The sequence below is a fragment of the Mastigoproctus giganteus genome, chromosome 9, assembly GCF_048544385.1.
Source record: "Mastigoproctus giganteus isolate SK-2022 chromosome 9, ASM4854438v1, whole genome shotgun sequence".
In the NCBI taxonomy this organism is placed as follows: domain Eukaryota; kingdom Metazoa; phylum Arthropoda; class Arachnida; order Uropygi; family Thelyphonidae; genus Mastigoproctus; species Mastigoproctus giganteus.
The window spans coordinates 142,857,324-142,882,126 of NC_143583.1; the positions used below are offsets into that span (position 1 = coordinate 142,857,324).

The 24,803-nt window shown below is 37.9% G+C and overlaps 1 protein-coding gene across 1 annotated transcript in view; it reads right to left on the bottom strand.

The window, feature by feature from the left end:
• Nucleotides 1-24,803, bottom strand: part of pod1 (coronin) — a 588,411-nt gene that overhangs the window by 349,520 nt on the left and 214,088 nt on the right. The window contains exon 10 of the mRNA XM_090381732.1: nt 19,013-19,067. Within this exon, the coding sequence (XP_090237858.1) occupies nt 19,013-19,067 (55 nt within the window). The remainder of the gene's footprint in view (nt 1-19,012; nt 19,068-24,803) is intronic.

A 24,803-nucleotide genomic window follows, 5' to 3' on the forward strand; every position in this document is an offset into this window, starting at 1 on the left:
TAATTTCACTGATATGATCTGAAAAAATGTTGACATCAGAAGATTTGAAATGGTGATCCAACCAAGGAAAAGAAATCTCATGGATCATCCCATTTTTATTCTTGTAATACCAAACAACACAAAGTTGAGAATGGCCACGAGAGAAAAGCTCCATTAGAGAAAAGACTATCAACCAAGTTGTGATCTGAGGTGCCTTTTGGCATTTGGCTACTTTTTCCCCCCTTAAATTCCCCCTTTTATGGTCAGGATGAACTTACATTAAGTGCAAATATTGACCGGGACAGTAACAGGTAATCGACCCGCAGACACCACACAGTGCACAGAATATCAATGCTTCGTGTGAAACCCGCATCCTTAGGTCATATGTCGATGCACACGGCAACAAGTGAAGGTCCCTTGCAGAGCGCGGACTACCGTTAACTTCAGGTCGGCCGCTGTGATGCCTAGAGAGTGTAACAAGTTGGCTGAAGCCAAGCTCCAGACTCCCAGGTATGAGATTGTGGCTGTGGATACAACTGGAGAGGCTCAGAATTCCTCCCGCCATGTACCAGCAGTTGATTGAATTTCTTCACTTTGACATTCAGAGCACTGGGCAGAAATCACATAGACTACTCAGATCTCCACTCACTTTGACCGTGTACTTAGAACACCATTTGTGAGAAAAAGATCAAACATGTTGGCTGTGTGGTTAGGATTGCCTGGTATTCTGGTAGGTAAATGCACAATCTGTGCGAGGTCATTAGTAATTGCAAAAGACTCAGAATCTCATTTGGGTCCGTGTGGCAAGAAAACGGAAGCCAGCTGGAGTTTTGAACATTTAAATCACCAAAAAAAAATTATCTCACTGTTAGGAAAGTTGCACTGGAGAAAGTCAAGTTTAAAAGAGAGTAAGTCAAAGAGTTCCAAGTGATTAGTGAAGTTAGAGAAAGATAGAGGCAACAGATGAATTTGACAGAATATGGCAGAGAGATTTTAAAGTCAGAGGAGATTCCATATTATTGCTGACAGGAAATATCAGAGCAAACATCTGCATAAGCACTACCTTTGAAGCAAAAGGAGACATAAGCAAATAATTTGCACAACTGAGATTAACAGTGGATGAACCAACCAATAACTGGGATTCATTCAGAAATAGTAGTAGTAGTGGTGGTGGTGGTGGTAGTGGCATGTGAGGCAAGAAAGCAAGTGTATGAGCTTATGCAGCATCAGCCAAAAAAAAAAAAAAAAAAAAAAAAAACACCATTCCTTCCAAATGCCTGTCCAGTTCCTCCTTAAATTTAATCAACATATCAACTTCCACAACGACAGATGGAAGTTTGTTCCAGCAATTAACCACCCGCTGGCTAAAGGCAAATTTCCACACATCTATTCTACATCTGTCCTTTCTTAATTTGAATTTATGCCCCCTTAGGTTCGTAATCTGAACAAGTGGAAGGATCCCATCAGAATTCAAGACCTTATGCACCTCAATCAGATCACCGTGCAGGTGGCTAGTCTCCAGCCACTGCAATTTGCAGAACTTAAGCCTCTCTTGATAAGAGGATCCCTTCATTCCCCTCACCAATCTTGTTGCCCTTCTCTGTACACGCTCAAGTAAATCTACATCCTTCCTAAAATGAAGCCTCCAGACCTGTACGCAGTACTCAAGGCGTGGCCTGACCATTGCCTTATACAGAGGGATAATCACCTCCTTTTCCCTGCTAGCAAAATTCCTATATATCATTGACAAAACCCCATGACCTGCCCTGGCCGCCTGTCTGCATCTCAGAAAACTTCAGTTGGTACATTTCTCTGGGGTTACTTCTACCCATATGCAGTACTTTGCATTTGTCAAGGTTAAACTTCAGTTGCCACTTAGCCCAGCTGCCCAAATTATCCAGATCCTGTTGCAGTAGCACACTGCCATTAACAACCCTGCCAACCTTTGTATCATCTGCAAACTTCGACATTAAGCCTGATATACCTTCATCAATATCATTGATAAATATACAAAACAACAGTGGACCTAACACCGAACCCTGTGAGACCCCACTAATAACATTAGTCCAAGAAGAGCAGCACCCATTGATTACCACCCTCTGTCTTCTCCCACTTAACCATCCTTTTATCCATTGTAGCAACTTACCCTTAATACCATTCTGCTCCAATTTGTACAATAGTCTTCCATGCGCAACAGTGTCAAAAGCTTTCCTGAAATCCAAATATATGATACCAAAATTATTTTTTGCATCCAGTTCCTTTGTAACCACATCATAATATCCTATCAAATTTGCCAGACAAGACTTTCCCTTAACAAACCCATGCTGTGTCTGAATTATTGCTGCAGTCTTGTCTAGATGATCCTGCAATGCATCTTTAACCAGTAACTCCATTATTTTACCAGGAACAGAAGTTAAACTAACTGGTCTGTAATTACTCTTGTAACCCTTCGATCCCTCTTTGTGAATTGGGGATACATTTGCACATCTCCAGTCCGTGGGAACCTCCCCTGAGTCCAAGGACGCTCTCATAATTATAGCTAAGGGTTTGCTTAATTAGATAGTATGAATCAGAGCTGTACTACTCAATATGTTCTACGTTGATAATAATATTAGTAAAATAATAAGAGGAGTTTACCTCAATATAGTGCGTAGAACACTTCGGTATGATACCCTCCACAAATAAAAATGGGAAAAACGAAAAAATCGACAACTTACCGGTACAGTAAAATATAAATAATTAAATAAACAATTTAACACAATTCAAATTAATTTAAAACAATTAAAAATCAAATTAAAGCAATTAAAAGAATATAACGAAAATCGTTTTGAATATTTTCGTTAAATTCTTTTAGTGGTGTCAAAAGTGGTGTCAAATTGTTTTTCAGATTATGGGCAGCATTGATGGCTACTTGCATTCTCTTCATTATGGTGGTTGCAGCTGGGGGAAGGTCCGTCTTCTGCTGAAGAGGTCCTGAGCAAATTTTGTTAGCACTTTGTAGCTGTCTTCTTCTTCCAGGATGAGGTGTTTCTGGCTTTGCAGTGTGAATCAAATTTTGGTGATGAGCCGGCAGCATAGATCTTCATACAGGTGACAGTGATATATGAGGTGTTTTCCAATGTTTTCCTTGAACAAAATTCAACAAGACTGTTGTTGTTGTTTGTTGTTGTTTGATGGTGCATTGGCATATAAGGCTATAATGCACCAAGTTGACAAGACATGTCTGTAATTAAACATTATCCTCTTATCCCCTCCCCTTTGTGAATTGGGTAACATTCACACATCTCCAATGCATAGGGATCACCCCTGAATTCAAGGATGCTCTCATAATTATGGCTAAATATAATTGGATTGATCCCATCCACCCCCTGATGCCTTTTTTTATGTTTAACTTGAACAATCTCTCTTCCACTTTCCTCTCAGTTATCACAAAAACATTTAGCTCCCTGTCAGAATTTCATAAACTTCTGGCATCCCCATCCCTAAGAAATTCCTCATGTGTAAATGTAGATGTAAAATACCTATTCAGTCTGCCAGCACAATCATCAAGATTAAAACCATTCAAATCAAGTGGACTAATATGATTCATCCTCTTCTTTCTAGTCTATACATAAATAAACAAGTCTTTACTGCTTTTCTTTGCATTCTTTACCAGAGACTTCTCATAATCTGTTTATCTTGCCTAATCTACTTTGTGACTTGACTACAGATTACTGATCCAGTTTCAAATCATCAGGCTAACTGTGGTCCTCAAGATAACGTGCAGACACAAATTTCCATATTGCAAGTTTGAGCCTGTACACTGTCATAAAAAGTGCATAGTCCGTTTTTAGCTGCTGCCCTGTCATGTCAGCTGCAATAAAAGCATTACAATGAAGCTGTAAACTCTTCTGGCCTCAGCCATCCAGAGTATAAATGGATTTATTATTTATTTATTATCATTTATTTATTTTTTTCTTTTGTTTTGACATATATTTTTGACAAAATACACATAGTAAAAATTGTACATTTACAAATTCAAAACTGTTTTAATTGTACAAAATTTTTTAAATTCTTTTTTTTTTTTCAGATATCATTTTATAAAGTGTCTAAATATACTACTAACATAAAATTCTGAGATGAAACATTATTACAAAGAAATTATATTTTCAAAACAAGTCTTAAATTTTTGAAAATACTTCAAAACACTTTAAAAACTAATTTTAATACAACTTTAATGGATAATACTATTCACACAAAGAGATAATAATTGCATGAAAAAAATCAGAGGAATGAATTTCACATACAAAATTATTTAAATATAATAATAGTTTATCTTTAAAAAATTGTTGGGTGAATGAATGAAAAATTTTAAATGATAGGCCATTTTTGGAAGTAAGTCATAGAAGTAAGAAGATTAAAGAGAACTGGAAATCTAATATCAAAAAAAAACATCTCTAGGAAAAATGTTGAATGCCCTTCATTTATTCACTCAAATTGTTTAAAACAAAATTAGACACTAATAACTGCATTTTGTATAACACAGAGTGGGCCATGAATTCTGCTGCAACTATGAATATAATTTTTGTGATATTAACTCCAATTCTTTTATCTTTATTTTCAGTTAAAGACTATTCATTGGTATTAGAATTTTACCTGAGATTTGCTAGAAAGAACCTAAAATTTTGAGACTTTATCTTAAACATGGTTCATTTTACACAGCTATAGTGAGATGTATTGAGAAGTTCTGCACAGAAGAAAATATACAAAGAAATTAATTGTCAGCCTCCTGTTTCACTCTGTTAAAACTGCATTAATAAGTTCTACAGTCAAAAAAAAAAAAAAAAAAATCCATGAATAAAATGGAAAGAGTTGTTGTTATTATTCGATTTTTAGGAGCATTAGCAACTAAGGCCATATTGCTCCGGGGATATGCGGTGGCATTCCCTGACCTTTCCTTCGTATTTGGTGGTCACGGGCTTGAACCCCGGTCTAATCAAGAAGCGTGTGCTACACACTGCCGCTCCTGCCCACCTGGCTACGGAGGCACCCCCATGGAAAGAGTCAAATGTTACTTGTACAAGAGTAAAAAGAAATTAGTAAAAGATATTGAGATCCCATTTGGTGCCATATAAATGCCAACCTTCTCCAGAACTTGACACCTAAAAATTATAAATGCAGATTTATGCTACTTTTGAACCCTGCTAAACATTTCTGAAGATCAACATGTCATTACATTACTCGTGTCAGCTTGCTACTTTCATCACAGTGGTGTGCTGGTTCGTACGGTATTATTCACAATAGGCTACTTAACAGTTAACTGTTACTTAGCATGTAGGCAAACTGCCTCTCATGGTAGCCTTAAATACATGCATGTAGATCAATATATATCAAACAGCCGACACTTCTAATATCAAGCCAAAACTACATCCAAAACATCATTATACAATTTTCTGGTTGAAAATGATGCATTTCAGATCTTGAAAATTCAAGGTCTGGAATCAAAAAATTCCTTTGCCTACCTAATACTTAGTTTAGCATTAGCATTAGTAGAGGCATTTGATGCAAGAAAGCAAGCTTATGCAGCATCAGCCAAAAAAAAAAAAATAAATAAATAATAAAAAAATAAAAATAACCACTTCCACTTCACCCCTCTGTTCATTCGAAATACCTGTCCAGCTGAGCCGTAAATTATTTAGGCTATCAACTTCCACAACAAGGGATGGAAGTCTGTTCCACCAACCAACCACCCGCTGGCTAAAGGCAAATTTCCTCACGTCTATCCTACATCTGTCTTTCCTCAATTTGAATTTATGCCCTCTCAGGCGATTATTCTGAGCAAGAGGAAGAATCCCATCAGCATTGAGCATGCTCAAACCATTCAAGGCTTTATACACCTCTATTAGATCACCTCGCTGGTGCCTAGTCTTAAGACACTGTAATTTGCAAAACTTAAGCCTTTCTTCCTAAGAGCACCCCTTTGTTCCATTCACTAATCTTGTTTCCCTTCTCTGTACTCGTTCCAGCATCTCTACATCCTTCTTGAAATGAGGCCTCCAGACCTGTATACAGGTGTGAACTGACCATTGCCTTATACAAAGGAATAATCACCTCCTTATCCCTGCTAAAAAATTCCTATATCATTGACAATACACCATCAGCTACTCTTGCAGCCCGTCTGCACTGCTCAGAAAACTTCATATCTGCCTGCACAACCACCACCAGGTTCCTTTCATTCTCTACCACTGTCAGTGTAGTACCACAGAGTTGATACGTTGCTCTGGGGTTGCTGTTTCCCATATGTAGTACTTTACATTAGTCAAGGTTAAACTTCATTTGCCAGTTCTCAGCCCATCTGCTCAACCTTTCCAGATCCTGTTGCAGTAGCATAGTGTCAGTAGTGTCCTTGACAACCCTGCCAACCTTCGTATCGTCTGCAAACTGGGACATTAAGCTTGATATACCATCATCAATATTATTTATAAATACAGAAAACAATAATGGACCCAATACTGAACCCTGAGGGACTCCACTAATAACACTAGTCCACGATGAGCAGTGTCCATTGATTACCACTCTCTGTCTTCCTCCCCTCAACCACCCCTTTATCCATAGCAGCAATTTGCCTCCAATGCCACACTGCTCCAATTTGTGCAGCAGTCTTCGATGTGCAACAGTATCAAAAGCCTTTCTAAGATCCAAGTATATAATATCAAAGTTATTCCCTACATCCAGTTCTTTTGTGACTGCATCATAGTCTCCAATCAAATTGGTCAGGCAAGATTTCCCCTTAACAAAACCATGCTGTGTCCGAGATATAACTGACATCTTGTCTAGATGATCCTGCAGTGCTTCTTTAACCAGTGCCTCCATTAATTTTCCGGGAACAGAAGTTAAACTAACAGGTCTATAATTCCTTGTGTCAGCCTTTGATCCTCCTTTGTGAATTGGGGTCACATTTGGACATCTCCAGTCCATGGGTACTTCCCCTGAGTCCAAGGAAGCTCTCATAATTATGGTTAAGGGTTTGCTTACTTCCTTTGCTGCCTCCTTTAATATAACTGGATAGATCCCATCCACCCCAGGTGCCTTTCTTGTGTTTATCTTCAGCAATTTCTCCTCCACTTTACTCCAGTTATTACAAGATTCTCTTGCTTACTGCGAGAGTTGAATACACCTATGGCATTGCCCTTGCAGAATAACTCCTCATGTGTGAATGTCGATGCAAAATATTCATTTAGTTTGTTAGCCACCTGAGCGGGATCATCAACAGTTGACCCATCGATATGAAGTGGACCAATCTGATTCATCCCCTTCCTTCTAGAGTTTACATAAGTAAAGAACTCTTTGCTGTTTTTCTTTGCATTCCTTTCCAAAGATTTCTTGTAATCTGCCTTCGCCTGCCTAATCCTTTGTATCAGAAGCCTATGATAGATACAAGTTGATCTGTAACTTGGTTACAGATCAACTTGTATCTATCATAGGCTTCTGTGTCACTAATTAATTTGTATGTATCCCATGCATTTTTCTTCTCTGCCATATGTTTCATTAGTTCATCTGACATCCATTTAGGCCTAAACCTTGAACAATATTTCTTAGTTGGTATATAAAGCCTACTAGCTTCCAAGATAAGTTCTTTGAATGCTTCCCATTTTTGAATTTGCTGCTGGTAACATCATCAGTTGGTCCCACTGTATAGAATTTAAATACTGTCTCAGTCCATTGTAGTTGCCTTTACGAAAGCAATAACCCTTCCCTTTACCCCTAATGGTAGTTACCTCTTTGAGTAAATCCCACTTCAGCACACTGTGATCACTGCCACCTAGTGGTTCATTTACCTGCAGATTCTTAATGCATGAAGAATCACTACTGATAATCAAATCAAGAGTATTACTCCCTCTAGTTGCCTCCCGAACATGCTGATGTAGAAAACAATCATCCAATAAATCCACAAAAGCCTTGCTAGTGTGTGAGTGACCAGCCCCCAAATTCCAGTCAATATCTGGGAAATTAAAATCCCCCAATATAAAACTCTCTGATTTACTGGCCCACTCTATTTCCCTGTACAGTTTCTTATTATACTCATCAGAGTCATTAGGCCTATAGCACACTCCTACTCTCAATTTTGATCTCCCAATGCTTATGTCACACCAAACTGACTCGACACTGCACTGTCCAGCGATGTCGACTGGCTTCACTTCCTTGGATTTTATGTATTTCTTAACTAATAGCATAACCCCTCCTCCCTTCCTATCCTGTCTATCCTTTCTGTAGACATTGTATTCCCAAAATTCCAGTTCTGCATTCTTTATATCTGTGTGACACCACGTCTCTGAAATCCCAACAATATCTGCCTTTGATGTTTTGAGCAATACCTCAAATTCATCAAATTTATTTACTAAATTCCTAGCATTGGTGTACATGCAAGTATACATGCACCTGTTCTTTTTCTTAGCTACCCTAACACAACCCATGTGTTTACTTGTACCCCAATGATTCCCAGCAGTCTCTGAAATATCCTGCATCTTATTTTCCAGGCTGCGGCTCATTCCAATAGAAGCAGTGCAAGAATCACTTTCACCTCTGCCAGTGGCTACTGTTAATCTATTAGTCCTTGTATCCCCCCAATCTAGCAGTTTTCCGACCCACCTAACACTGCCTCGATAGCATCAGCAAACATTCTTGCACCCTTTCTATTTAAGTGTATCCCATCCCTGTAGAAGCAGTCTCTCCTGTTAACCAGTACAGAGCAGGCTGAAAAAAATTCTACCCCTTGAGCCTTGCACAATCTTTCCAGGGCCAAATTGATCGACAGGGCTCTCATCATATACTCCCTCCTATCATGTCTGGGCAGAATTGTAGACACTTTCAAATTAACCCTAATTCACGGCTTTTTCTCAAACCTGTACTTGTTAAGTAATTCTGCCAATCTCCTACTCTTAATATCATTAGTGCCAACGTGTACAACTATATCAGACTTTGTGCCCTTAAAAGATGACATCCGCACAACGTCATCAACCTTTGCCCCTGGCAGACATACCCTGTTCCTGTTCCACCTATCCTTTTTTACAAAGCATGTTCCCCATTTCCCTGACAATAGAATCACCAACAACTACTAGTTCCTGTGGGACCAGCGCATTCTGATTCGGGTGTTGCCATTGTGTTGCGTGATGATCAAGTGCAAGCTCTGGCGTTGATGTGGGCAGCTCAGAGCTTGATGGGCCCCTCAATTTAGATCCTTCAAGGGCACCCACCCTGTCCATCAAGCTCTCATATAGGCCCATAACAATGCTGAGTTATCGCCTGATTTCCTCACACTCCTTACATTGTGTGCGCGCGCGCGCACACACACACACACACACACACACACACACACACACACACACACACACACACACACACACACACACACACACACACACACACACACACACACACACACACAAGACATCCCCCATGGCAATATCATGTCCCGAACCCGATTGCTCCAGAAACATCAAGCAAGCAGTACATTTTAAAAGGATGTGATTCAGAGGGCAACTGCCCCCTTCAGTTCTCCCCTGAGCCACAGCACTCCCATTAGCTTGAGCCTTTTGCTTTGCTGCTTTGGTCTGAGTCATGATTTCAATTTAATTTCAATAAAATTTCAATTTCAGTACAAAATTATAACCCTAAACTTGTATCCCAACACAGTCATAATGCTATAAATCTTTTTCGGTATCTAGTATTATCTACGAGTTCCGTTTATATAACTTCTGCATCAAGTAACGTATTAATTAATTATGTTACGTAACAAGATTAATAGATTTTACTGATTAATTGACAATATTTTATACTATACTATACTATACTATACTATACTTACGCTATCTAGTTCGGGATATAACGTATCATATAACAATGGCAGCAAGTTACGAACGGTAAATCTACAGACACTTAAGTATTAATTAACTTCCAAATCTCGCTGTCTCAATTCAGAATAAACTAAGGATCCTGACTAGATCTATAAGCTATTGTCGCCTCCATAGCCAGGTGGGCAGGAGCAGCAGTGGGTAGTACACGCTTCTTGATTAGACCGGGGTTCAAGCCCATGACCACCAAATACGGAGGGTGCGGAAAGGTCAGGAAATAACCACCGCATATCCCCGGAGCAATATGGCCTTAGTTGTTAATGCTCCTAAAAACCAAATAACAATAATAACAACAATCTATAAGCTATTTATAGAAAATAATTTAATATAACAATTGGTCAATAAAGCTGCTAAATATGGCTAAAAAACTTCTCATTCACTGGAGCTGCAACTTGTAACACGTGGATTTGAAACCCTTACAGATACTAAGTAATACCTATAAAATCTCTATCTAAGTTAAACTTTAAACTAAGTTTAAACTAGGAATATAAAGTTACTCTAGAAAATAAGTTAATATGCCAATTTAAGCTAATAAAACAGAAAAAAACTTCTCTATTCTAGGAGCAGTAAAAACTAAACAACCTGCACAAGGTTACGCTCGTTCCAAATGTTAAACCTCAACTGCCATTTCTCAGGCCATTGACCCAATTTTCTTAGACCTTTTAGCAATAGCTCACATGATTACTGTCATTAACCACTCCGCCAAACTTGTATCATCTGGCAAAATTTGACATTAAGCATGAAATACCTTCATCAATATTAGCACTAGTAGATGCATATTATGCCAGAAGCAAGCTTATACAGCATCAACCAAAAAAAAACCTTCCCATTCCACCCATCCATTCACTCCAAAAGTTTGTCCAATTCTCCCTTGAATTTATTTAAGCTATCAACTTCCACAACAACAACAGATGGAAGTTTGTTCCAGCAATCAACCACTTGCTGGTTAAAGGTAAATTTCCACACATCTATTCTACAAATGTCTTTCCTCTATTTGAGTTTATGTCCCCTCAAGGTGCATAATCTGAGCAAGAGGAAGAATCCCATCAGAATTGAGCTTACTCAAACCATTCAAGGCCTTATACACCTCGATCGGGTCACCTCACAGGTGCCTAGTCTTCAGAAGTTGCAATTTCAGAACTTGGTAACTTGCCATTCTTGGTAACAGCAACTCTTTGTTCTCCTCACCAATCTCGTTGCCCTTCTCTGTACTCGTTCCAGCAACTCTACATCCTTCCTCAAATGAGGCCTCCAGACCTCTATGCAGTACTCAAGGTGTGGCCTAACCACTGCCTTATACAAAGGAATAATCCCTGCTAGAAAAATTCCTATGTTAAACTGACAAGACCCCATGAGCTGCTCTGGCAGCCTGTCTGCCCTTCTCTGAAAACTTCATACCTGACTGCACAATTACCCCTAGGTCTTTTTCATTGTCAATTTCCACTCCCTGATTATAGTACCACACAGTTGGTATGTTATTCTGGAGTTAGCTCTACCCATATGCAGTACTTTGCATTAGTCAATGTTAAACTTCAGTTTCCACCTCACGGCCCATCTGCCCAACTTTTCTAGATCCTTTTGCAGTTACATACTGTCATTACTCTCATTAAAAATCCTGTCAACCTTTGTATCATCTGCAAACTTGGACATTAAGCCTGATATACCCTCATCAATATAATTGATAAATATAGAAAACACCAATGGGCCCAACACCGAACCCTGGGGAATTCCACTAATAACATTAGTCTTAACATTAGCAGTATCCATTGATTACCACTCTCTGTCTTCTCCTGCTGAACAATCCCTTTATCCATATCAGTGATTTGCCCTTAATGTCATACTGCTCCAATTTGTATAGTAGTCTTCCATGTGCAACAGTATCAAAAGCTTTTCTGAAATCTAAGTATATGATATTAAAATTATTTTTTGCATCCAATTCCTTTATGACCACATTGTAGTATCCAATCAAATTAAATCAATATTTCAAAAGGGGCATGGGCCATTCTCAGGTTCCATAAATTGCTTCTCACTTCTTCACTTACCCGTGCATATCAGTACATAATCTTAAAGAAATTAATAACTCAAAATTGGGTAATTTAACACTTAACTCTTTGGAGGAAAAAATCTAACTTCCTTTGCATTGGGCTATAGGATTAACAAAAAGAAAAGGTTTAGAATACCTTATTTTAACAGAATTTATCTCCTTAGCTATTTATGTTTCATTAGAATAAATAATTAGGATGAATAAATATGAACACATAAAGCTATTTAAAATGAAACCCAACAGAGGGAAGTGTATTCTTCTCCCATGGCAAAATGCAGACATGCATGCCAGAAATTTAATATTATTACATATGAGTTTGGTGAAAAGTTGATTGGGTATGTTGGCTGTGTTCTGTTCTGTGGCATTGTATGTGTAAACGGGCTTGATAATAGGCTCTACTATTAGATATGTTAGAGGTGACATATTTAATTGTAGTGCTCCATATATAACACATGTTACAGTCTTGTTGGCAAGAAACTAAATACAATATGTTGTTAGTCTTGAATACTGTATTTGAAGGTACCTTCGTAATTATTATAATATGTGATAATTTTATTATAATGATTTTATTATTAATATTACTATAATTTTATTATGATGAGAAAACTAATTTCAGTTCAGTGTTTGAAAAAACATCTTTAAGTTGTCTGGCTAATTGACAATGATATGGTAAAATTATTTCTGTATGGATAACAGGTTTTGTTATTGTGAAGAGGAATTCTTCAATCTATTTTTTACTTTATGTATGATCTCTTGGATTAATCTATGAGGATATTTCTTTTTTGAGAAAGCATTAGTTAGATATTGTAATTCTCTTTGTAAGTCATTTTCGTTAAGGCAATATTTAATATGAAAATATAAAAATTTTCCTGGATGCAACTTTTTTCTATAAATGCAAGTTTTTAATTAATCATTATACTTAAATATTTTTAAGTTTAAGAAGTTTATACTATTATCATGTTCAATTCAAGTGTATATTTTAGTCTATGATGAACTAATTTAAATTTTTGAGAAAAGGTTATCTATAGTTAGTTTGTCAGAAACTATAAGAATATAATCTATGTAATAAATAACTTAATTGTAGAAGGAGGGGGTTAAGAATATGATCTTCTATAGATGCCAGATATATTTCTAGTAGTCTGGCTGGAATTCCTAGTCTCATCAGAAGTCCATATATTTTTTTTACAAATGCCTGAATTAAATCTGAAATGCCTAGCTTGAATGAGGAATGATGTAAGAGTAACAATATTATTTATGGAGAGAGGTGTTTTTGTTTTTTGTTTTTTGTCAATATTTTCCCAGAACTTAAGTTTAATCCATAAGTAATAAGAAGCTATAGCCACATTATTCAGTTTTTTATCTACTGGACTGTTAATGTTTCTTACATTGACAATCCAAATATCAATCACTCAATCTATTGAGAAATGGAAAGACCAAAGTACAATAATTTGTATTACAACTTAATTTGGATGCTCAACCCTGCACATGCTTTCTTTGATTCTGTGGTGATGACCATTGCCATTATTAAACTAAAGTGACTATATTTATTAATTGAATTAATTAAAAAATACAGGATGAATTTAATTATACTGTAAGGAAAATGACAAATATAATTATATATGTAATATAACTTTGACAATTTTATTTCATCTAAGCTGCCAACAGGTTCAAGTCTAGTTTACTGGCTAGTGACCAGCCTGAAAAAACCATTTAAAGCTGGAAATTAAAATCTATCATAACATCAAAACACATGACGTGCTATATAATTCAAGATGGGGGAGATGACAGAGGATTTCTTTGAATACTTAACATGGTTTTCACCACTTCAAGCCTCTGATGAACAATGTGGTGGAATTACACCAGGTGATGAAAGCTATCTACCACCTAGTATTGCCTTGTGACACAAAAGGTTGACCATTTCCCCATGATGCAAATGCCACACCTCAACTGCTGCTTCCTCTGAATCACACCTAGGTGGTCACTTCCAGTAAACCAGGTGCATTGTGTATGACGTGCTAAAGGGCAGATACCCAAGTTCCCACTATCATGAAGACGCAAGCAAAGAATTTGGTTGTCACAGAAACACTAGACATCACTGAAATTCAGTTTTGAGTCAAGAGGGTCAAATGTCAGCAATGTTTGGTTGTGGAATAAATATTTTCCAAATCCTCTATCTCCTTTTCTCCACTGTCAGTGCATAAAGTCTTCCTGGTACCAAAAACTAAAAGCTTTCCATTGACTAAAGACCTCATCCAGACCTCCTGCTAACTCTTTATGAATAGTAAATTTGAGAATTGATATAAAAATCTCACTTTTTTTTTTTTTTTTTATGTAAACTGCAAACATGAGAGGAATTATAACCTATAGTACTTAGTACCGTGCTTGGGTGGGAGACTGAGAAGACGAAAAAAAATATTTGTTGACACTAGACTTGAACTTCTGTAGACTGTAATTTTCAGGAAATACGTATGAAGAAAGGTTGTTCCAGAAAACAGCAGTTGAATGAATAAACGAGGAAGATGAAAAGTTGGTTCTGTGAGTTTGAAGTTGGACAGAAAATGGATGTTGGCTGGTGGCGGCACTTGTTTGGACTGTTTTGAAAGAGAGAGCGGAAATTACAGAAGCCAATTCAGAAGAACAGTGCCTGTGGTAGTATCTGTAGAAGAGGCATGCAGCAGAAACAGTATGTCTACGAGACAGCGAGTGGAGAGACTCTGTTAGAGATGAATCATTAATAAACCTAACTACCCTCTTCTGAATGGAATCAAGAAGCCTCAGTGAGGTTTTGGGGGCACCACACCCAGATGTGCGAACAATATTCCATGGCTGGGCAGATTTGCAATTTATACAGAGTGAGCAGTTCTTTGGAAGAAAAGTAATGCTGAGAGCAAAAGAGAAAACCAAGTTCTTTAGATGCAGAGGAAGCAATATTTGTAATGTGCTTGTGCCAAGAGAGATTAGAAGTCAGGGTAATTCCCAAAAGGTGGCACCTCCATAGCCAGGTGGGAAGGAGCAGCAGTGCGTAGCACACGCTCCTTGATTAGACCGGGGTTCGAGCCCGTCACCACCAAATACAGAGGATGCGGAAAGGTCAGGGAATGACCACCGCATATCCCGGAGCAATATGGCCTTAGTTGCTAATGCTCCTAAAAACAAAAACAACAACAACAATCCCCAAAAGACATACATCATTTTGCCTAGAAATCGGACTGTCACTAAAGATAAGCATAGGAGCAGAAGAATCCTTTTTGCGAGATATAATACAAGACTGAGTTTTAGAAGGAATGAAATCAACTAAGTTGTCTTTGCCCAATTGGAGAATTAACTGAAAATCGGCATTTAAGGAATTGGTAGCAGATTTTCGAGAAGTTGAGGCTGATTGAGCTAGACAAGGTTTCTCAAAATGGAAAGTGGAATGCAATGTGCTATCATCGACAAAACTATGGACATGTTTCAAGTCATATAAAAGAGGAAAAGAGTGGGAGAAAGAACTGAACCTTGGGGGACACTGGCATTAGTGGAAAAGTTAGAAGACAGAGAGCCATCTACCATCACCCTCAGTGAGCGATCAGAGAGAAAACTGGATAACCAATTACTAAAAACAGTTGGTAAACCATAAGATGGAAGCTTGTTTAGAAGACCTTTATGCCAAACACGATCGAAAGCCTTTGAGATGTCAAGAGCAACTACTTGTGTTTCACCGAACCTTTCAATTGAATTAGTCCATAAATGGGTAGCATAAGCCAGAATATCACCAGTGGATCGACACTGACAGAATCCATACTGGCGATCATTGATCAGACGGAAGGTTTCTAGGTAGTTTAAGAGTTGGCGGTTAATTGATTTCTCCATTACTTTAGAAAGACTAGAAGTAATTGCAATGGGACGATAATTGGATGGGAGGGATTTGTCACCTTTTTTAGGAACTGGCTGGATATGAGCAATTTCCAAGTAGAAGGAAAAACACCCTTGGAATAAGAAAGTGAAAAAAGGAGGCAAAGAATAGGAGTAAGTTCAGGAGCACAGGTTTTGAGAACAAGTGGAGAAATACCATCGGGACCTGGAGCTTTCTTATCATCAAGATTCATCAAAATCCTTTTGACATCCTTTTGATGGAAGACCACAGGAGGCATTGAATGGAGCATGTTGGGAATGGTGGGAGATGTTTTACCAAGATCATTAATACATGAGTTGGAAGAAAAATGGGATGATAGCAGGTCAGCTTTGTCCTTGGCTGAAGTGACAACAGAACCATCTGGTTTGGACAGAGGTGGGAGCAGAGATGGGCAAAAGTTGCGGCCAATAGCTTTGGCAAGAGACCAGAATGCTCGGCTACCATTAGGGCAAGAAGCAAGTTTTCTACTCTTAGCCTGTTCAACTCTAGTTTGGACTGATTAATAAGTGCTTTACAATTGTTGCGAACTTTGGTATATGCAGAAAATGAAACTGGAGAATTAGAAACAAGCCAATTATGATATGCAACATTCTTCTCTTGAACAGCCTTAGCACATTTATTGGAAAACCAAGGTTTAGTTAAAGGACGAGATTTTAAAGTGGAGTGTGGGATAAAGGATTCCATTCTTGCAAGAATAATTTCACTGACATGATGTGAGCAAACGTTGACATCAGAAGTTTTGAAACAGTAATCCGAATAAGGAAATGAAGAAAAGTCGTCTCACAGGTCATCCCATTTTGCATTATTGTAATGCCAAAACAACACGAGGTTGGGAATAGCCATGAGATAAAGGTCCCATTGGAGAAGAGACAATCACCAAGTTGTGATCTGAAGTGCCTAACGGACCTCTCACTTTGACCGTGTACTTAGAAGGATTGTTTGGGAAAAAAAGAGCGTATTGGCTGTATGATTAGGATTGTCTGGTATTCTTGTAGGTAAGTGAACAATCTGTGCAAGGTCATTAGTAACTGCAAAAGCCTCAGCATCTCGGCCAGCTGGGTCGGTGTGACTAGAAAACGGAAGCCAGCTGGAGTTGTGAACATTAAAATCACCAAGGAAAATTACCTCACTGTTAGGAAAGTTGGACTGTAGAAAGTCGAGTTGCAAAGAGAGGAAGTCAAAGAGCTCCAAGTGATTAGTGGAGTTGGGAGAACAGTAGAGGCAACAGATGAATTTGACACAATTAGGTAGAGAGATTTTAAGCCAAAGAAGATCAAAGAGAGGAGATTCCAAATTGCCAAGTGTCTCTGAAAGGGAATATCAAAACAGGCATATGCACAAGTACCACCTTTGAGGCGAAAGGAATCATACAGTGAATAATTTGGGCATCTGAGATGAGCAGTAGTTGAATCAACCGATAACTGAGATTCTGTCAGAAATGAACATGGGGTTTGGCAGACTGCAAGTGGAAATGGACATCATTGAGATTAGAATTGAGACCACATATATTTGTGAAATGAATTAGGAAGTGCTTGGGAGGTTTAGATCTTTTCGCAGATAAGCTTGCTCTATTAGTTTGACAATTCATGGTATATTCAATAGTAAGAAAAAGTGGATGGGACATGCTGTATGAAGTAATGAAATTTTTGGATATGGCATACACACAATAAGAATATACCCAGATACCTGACATAACGTGACTTCGACAATGCTTCCCGCATACACACTACTCGGACTCCCTCCAGTCACTATCCGGCAGAGTAGAGGTAGCAAGATTATACACTAGCTGATCCGGAAGCCTCCTAGAGAGTTACCAATAGGTTCAGTCTGGTGTTCTAACTAGCGGCCGGCCTGCGAACACCGTTTTAGAGCTGTACCCTTGAAATGTAAGGAATATTGGATCTCGCCACGATGTTCATCATAACCTCAAAAGTCATCAATCATACTGCATGATGGAAGAGATAGGGAAGGGTTGACCGGAACTTAGCTCTAGAGACTAAACATGGGTTCCACAACTTCAAACTCCAAAAAACAAAGTGGTGATATTGCACCGGTTGATGAGTGTCATCTACCACCTAGTACTGCCTGGTAACATAGAGGGGTGGCATTCCTCCATGTTGTGTGGGTGCCACACCTCGACCCCTGCTTACATCGGATCACACCTGGGTGGTCATCCACCATGTACTTGTGAATGGAGGTTATACCCAGAATTACTAACTGTCCCACCATCATGAAGGTGCAAGCAGAGGATTTGGCTGTCACAGACCGTCCGGACTTCGCCAAAATTGGGTCCACTTGACTTGAGTGTCACCCAAATATCAGTTCCATCAGCGTTTTAGATTCTCAGGTAGCAAGTGCAGCTTGTCTGGCATATCTGAGAGAATGTCTGTGAGAACCTCAAGGACCAACAGCACTGTATTCAGCTGTCGAAACTTTTAAGATGAGAGTATATTATATATTCTCTCATCTTAAAAGATGTATGTTTAATTTTCTGTTTTTCTAGTTGTAGAGAGGCATACGCTAATTTAATTCTTACAGAATGCTATCTTATATGTTTGCATGCATGTTATGCAAAATCCTTGTTATTTTTATTCTTAATGAATGTTTAATTTTTAAAATTTTTATTAATTCTAATATTGTACATTTTATCAATTTCTCTGATAAGATCCTTGCCTATATATTCACAACTAAAATTCAGGAAATTTAAGTTGTAGATATCTTTAACACAATTGTAACATTGTAAATATCACAATTGTAATATCTACTGTAATTGTTGTAAATATCTCTATTCCTCTCAGAAATAAACTTAATAATATATATTTCTTTATTATTAAGTCTCTGAAAGGGAACATCAGAATGGACCCATACAAATGTACCACTATGAAACGGAAGGAATCAGGACGAGTGAGTAGGGAGGATATTGTAAAGCTCCATTTCTGAAGAGCCAAAAGAAAAATTTAGCATATTATCAGCAGAACTAACAAAAAAAAGTACCTATTAAAATGAATATTACCCTAATGTAATATGAAGAATAAGAGGTTTAATGGTGCATATCTCAAGCAGGTCATTTTTCTATAAAATGGCTTTACAGTTTCACCAAGCAAATGATAATAAACAAATCTCCAAACTGATTTTGCATTTAAAATCAATTGGTAGCATAATTGGTGGCCCACCCTGTATATATTAGACAACTAAGTCTGTTACCTTTGCAGCAAGAAATAACATATTTGTATCCGGATCAAAAACAGGAATTAAAATTCTGTAAAAGAAAATTAACATTATCATTAATAATTATAGATTTACCAAACAAAACTGATTTATGGTAGAAAGATATAATTATGTTCCAAGTGATATAAGAACAAACAAATAATGTATTATAATTTCATATTTTAAATCAAGGGAAAAATTTATTCATAAATTTATATAAAGCATTAGCATTAGCATTAGTAGAGGCATATGATGCAAGAAAGCAAGCTTATTCAGCATCAGCCAAAAAAAAAAAAAAAAAAAACCCTCTCCCATTTCACCCCTCAGTTCGTTCGAAATACCTGTCCAGTTGAGCTTTAAATTTGTTTAGGCTATCAACTTCAACAACAAGTGATGGAAGTCGGTTCCACCAACCAACCACCCGCTGGCCAAAGGCAAATTTCCGCACATTTATCCGACATCCGTCCTTCCTCAATTTGAATTTATGCCCTCTGAGGTGATTATTCTGAGAAAGATGAAGAATCCCATTGGCACTGAGCATGCTCAAACCATTCAAAGCCTTATACACCTCTATCAGATCACCTCGCCGGTGCCTAGTCTCCAGACTCTGTAATTTGCAAAACTTAAGCCTTTCTTCGTAAGAGCAACCCTTTGTTCCATTTACTAATCTTGTTGCCCTTCTCTGTACCCGTTCCAGCAGCTCTACATCCTTCTTGAAATGAGGCCTCCAGACCTGTATACAGTACTCAAGATGTGGCCTAATCATTGCCTTATACAAGGGAATAATCACCTCCTTATCCCTGCTAGAAAAATTCCTGTATATCATTGACAAGACACCATGAGCTACTCTTGCAGCTCGTCTGCACTGCTCAGAGAACTTCATATCTGCCTGCACAATTACCCCCAGGTCCTTTTCATTCTCCACCACTGTCAGTGTAGTACCGCAGAGTTGATACATTGCTCTGGGGTTACTGTTACCCATATGTAGTACTTTACATTTGTCAATGTTAAACTTCATTTGCCACCTCTCAGCCCATCTGTTCAACCTTTCCAGATCCTGTTGCAGCAGCATAGCGTCAGTAGTGTCCTTAACAACCCTGCCAACCTTTGTATCATCTGCAAACTTAGACATTAAACTTGATATCCCATCATCAATATCATTCATAAACACCGAAAACAACAATGGACCCAACACTGAACCTTGAGGAACTCCACTAATAACATTAGTCCACGTTGAGCAGTGTCCATTGATTACCACTCTCTGTCTTCTGCCACTCAACCATCCCCTTATCCATAGCAGCAATTTGCCTCCAATGCCACACTGCTCCAATTTGTGCAGCAGTCTTCCATGTGCAACAGTATCAAAAGCCTTTCTAAGATCCAAATATATAATATCAAAGTTATTCCCTGCATCCAGTTCTTTTGTGACTACATCATAGTATCCAATCAAATTGGTCAGGCAAGACCTGCCCTTAACAAAACCATGCTGCGTCTGAGCTATAACTGAATTCTTGTCTAGATGATCCTGCAGTGCTTCTTTAACCAGTGCCTCCATTAATTTACCTGGAACAGAAGTTAAACTAACAGGTCTATAATTACTTGTGTCAGCCTTTGATCCTCCTTTGTGAATTGGGGTTACATTTGCACATCTCCAGTCTATGGGTACCTCCCCTGAGTCCAAAGAAGCTCTCATAATTATGGCTAGGGGTTTGCTTACTTCCTTTGCTGCCTCCTTTAATATAACTGGATAGATCCCATCCACCCCAGGTGCCTTTTTTATGTTTATCCTCCACAATCTCTCCTCCACTTTCCTCTCAGTTATTACAAAATCATCCAGCTCACTGCCAATGTTTACTTTACCTACATCATTCTCCTTCCTGAATAACTCCTCATGCGTGAATGTAGATGCAAAATACTCGTTTAGATTGTTAGCCACCTGAGCAGGATCCTCAACTGTTGAACCATCAATATCCAGTGGACCAATCTGATTCATCCCTTTCCTTCTCGAGTTCAAGTATGTAAAGAACTCCTTTCTGTTTTTCTTTGCATCCTTTGCCAAGGATTTTTCGTAGTCTGCCTTTGCCTGCCTAATCTCCTTTGTGACTTGGTTACAGACCAACTTATATCTATCATAGGCTTCCATGTCACCCATTAATTTGTATGTATCCCATGCATTTTTCTTCTCTGCCACATGTCTCATTAGTCCATCTGACAACCATTTAGGCCTAAACCTTGAACAATATTTCTTAGTTGGTATGTAAAGCCTGGTAGCCACCAAGATTAGTTCCTTGAATGCTTCCCATTTTGAGTTTGCTGTTGGTAACATCATCAGTTGGTCCCACTGTATAGAATTTAAATACTGTCTCAGACCATCATAGTCGCCTTTACGAAAACAAAAGCCCTTCCCTTTACCTCTGATGGTAGTTACCTCCTTGAGTAAATCCCACTTCAACACACTGTGATCACTGCCACCTAGTGGTTCATTTATCTGCAGGTTCTTAATGCATGAAGAATCACTACTGATAATCAGATCAAGAGTATTGCTCCCTCTTGTTGCCTCACGAACATGCTGATGTAGAAAACAATCATCCAATAAATCCACAAAAGCCTTGCTAGTGTGCGAGTGACCAACCCACAAATTCCAGTCAATATCTGGGAAATTAAAATCCCCCATTATAAGACTCTCTGATTTACTGGCCCACTCTATTTCCTTGTACAATATATTATTATACTCATCAGAGTCATTAGGCCTATAGCACACTCCTACTCTCAATTTTGATTTCCCTATGCTTATGTCACACCAAACTGACTCGACACTGCCCTGTCCATCGATGTCAACTGGCTTCACTTCCTTTGACTTTATGTGTTTCTTAATTAATAGCATAACCCCTCCTCCCCTCCTGTCCTGTCTATCCTTTCTATATACATTGTATTCCCCAAATTCCAGTTCCGCATTACTTATATCTGTGTGACACCACGTCTCTGATATCCCAACAATATCTGCCTTTGATGTTTTGAGCAATACCTCAAATTCATCAAATTTATTTACCAAACTCCTAGCATTGGTGTACACGCAGGTATACATGCACCTGTTTCTATTCTTAGCTACCCTAACACAACCCATGTGTTTACTTGTAACGCAATGACTACCAGCAGTCTCTGAAATATCCTGCATCTTGTTTTTCAGACTTCTGCTGATTTGAATAGAAGCAGTGCAAGAATCACTTCCACCTCTGCCAGTGGCTACTGTTAATCTATTAGTCCTTGTATCCCCCCCAACTAGCAGTTTTCCGACCCACCTAACACTGCCTCGACAGCATCAGCAAAAATTCTTGCACCCTTTCTATTTAAGTGTATCCCATCCCTGTAGAAGCAATCTCTCCTGTTAACAAGTACAGTCCAGGCTGAAAAAAATTCTACCCCTTGAGCCTTGCACAATCCCTCCAGGGCCGAATTGATCGACAAGGCTCTCATCATATACTCCCTCCTATCGTGTCTGGGCAGAATTGCAGACACTTTCAAGTTCAACCCTAATTCACGGTTTTTTTTCAACAGTGACCTGTACTTGCTAAGTAATTCCGCCGGTCAATAAAATCAATTCTTGATTAAAACATTTTCATTTATGCGTTTTCAGTTTCCACAGGTGCTGATGTAACCTGTCCTTATTTTATTTATTCTGAAAGTGGCACTCCTCATTTGGTAGAGTGTGAGGATGCATCTCCTTGGGCAGAGAGTCACATTTTTTACAATGCAAAAGGTAAGTATCACTTGCATTTTTTCATTTTTATTTTGATTTTAGTATTCTGCTATTTGGTATTCAAATAACAGAATACCAAGCCACCCTAATAATCAAATTTGCATTCTGCCAAGTATATCACTAACTTTGCATTAGTCTTGTGGTATAATGTGTTCTCTTTTCCACAATAGTCTTTTCTATTTTTCTATATTGTAATAATAAATATAATAGCATCTCAATATCTTAAACAAGTGGAGCTTATGGTATTTCAGACAGGAAATTTTTTTGTATAATCAATTTTAAACACAATCAGTCTACAGTATAAAATGCAAGCAGGTAAAAAAACTGAGAGAAAACTACAGTTATTTGCATTTATGTATACATTACATACTGTATATGCTTATACAGCTTTAAAGTAATTGCCAATGTTATGTTGCTTGAAAGATGTTTTTTCCATTGCAGTATTCTTTCTGTATCTTCATTGAGGTCAACTAGTTGTTCTCATTCAATTCTTCTTGTGATTCAGGACATTTATCAGCAATAAGATTTCTCAGCAATTTTTTCCACTCTAGATTGGTGGATTAAAGACCATGCTGGTTTTATGCAAACAATCTAAAACTAATGAACAGTTATGATTTGACTCTGGTTAAGTGCACTGCTATTAAAATGTCAAAAGAATTTATTTTAGAAGTAAAAAAAAAACAGGAGAGAGAGAGAGAGAGAGAGAGAGAGATAAAAATTTAAAGAATAAGGCATATCAAAAAAACTAAGTTTGATATGATGGTGAACAAAGCCAGGTAAGCTGGGTGGATTATCTATGCCACTTCTATGTAACACTGACTACACCAATGTAACACAGAAAACTTTGCTGGGGGGGGGGGGGAATTGTTTGTAAGCTGACTATTACTCAAATAAATTAAAAAGTTTACTATGAAATTCATTAATCCAATGAATTTCATAGTTTCAAGGCAAAAGTAGTGTGCAAAGAAGTATGTCAGAACACACAATGTATTGGATCCTGTCACTGATGGGGTATAAACATGTCACTGCAGTACAAAAGTGGTGTGTGAAACTTTTGGAAAGCTTTAGTCTTCACACAGATTCCATGCCCAGACAATTTGAGGCTACTCTGAGGGCTAAATAAGGTACTACTTGCTATTAGGTAATTATACCTAAAAAATGTCCAACTTAATTTATATGTAAAGTGTACTATATAATTGGTTCAGATGTAATTCACTTAAAATTTTATTTCAATATTTCAAGTGAAAGGATAAAAACTAATTTACATAAACAATAAAAACAGGACCAAAACTGTAAGAACACATATTTTCAGCACTATTTTTCAAATGGTATCTTTTTGGTCCGAATATATGAAAACATTCTCTTCTGCATGTCTCAACACACTTATGTATGACTAATAGCACATGACTAATTTTCAAAAATTTCCTAACAAGGAATGTTCCAACAACAATATCTAAAATCTCGGTACACACCTGTTTAGCCATAGACCTTTTCTATCCAGTAATACCACAGGAATAAAATCTGTTAGTAAGAAACTGGAGAACCCTGTAGGAAATTCAGTGGGTGAACAGCAAACAAGTTTCTCTCTCTCTCTCTCTCTCTCTCTCTCTCTCTCTCTCTCTCTCTCTCTCTCTCTCTCTCTCTCTCTCACAAATGAGAAAATAAGGTTTTAGGGCATCATTTCAGATAAAAAAAAAAAAAAATAGCTTTTCACTGTAGTTTTGGGGTAGATATATTCCTGTTAACATTCAAGGTGGCTCTCTCAAGTGACAGTGCTCTCAAAATGAAATAATTTTTTTTTTTGTATCAGCATGTTCGAGCAAGAATATTCTAATCCTGTTACTGCCCATAAAGCTGATGACATTATTGGCCTGACAGTACAGAATCATTAGCAGGGAGAAAGGTAAAAATTGCTAAAAGAAAAGGAGCATACAACAGCTTAAAGTTTTACTTGGATGCAGAATAGCATTAGGATAAATAATGGCAAATGATGCATGGAAGCAAGCTTATACAGCATCGGCCAAAAAAAAG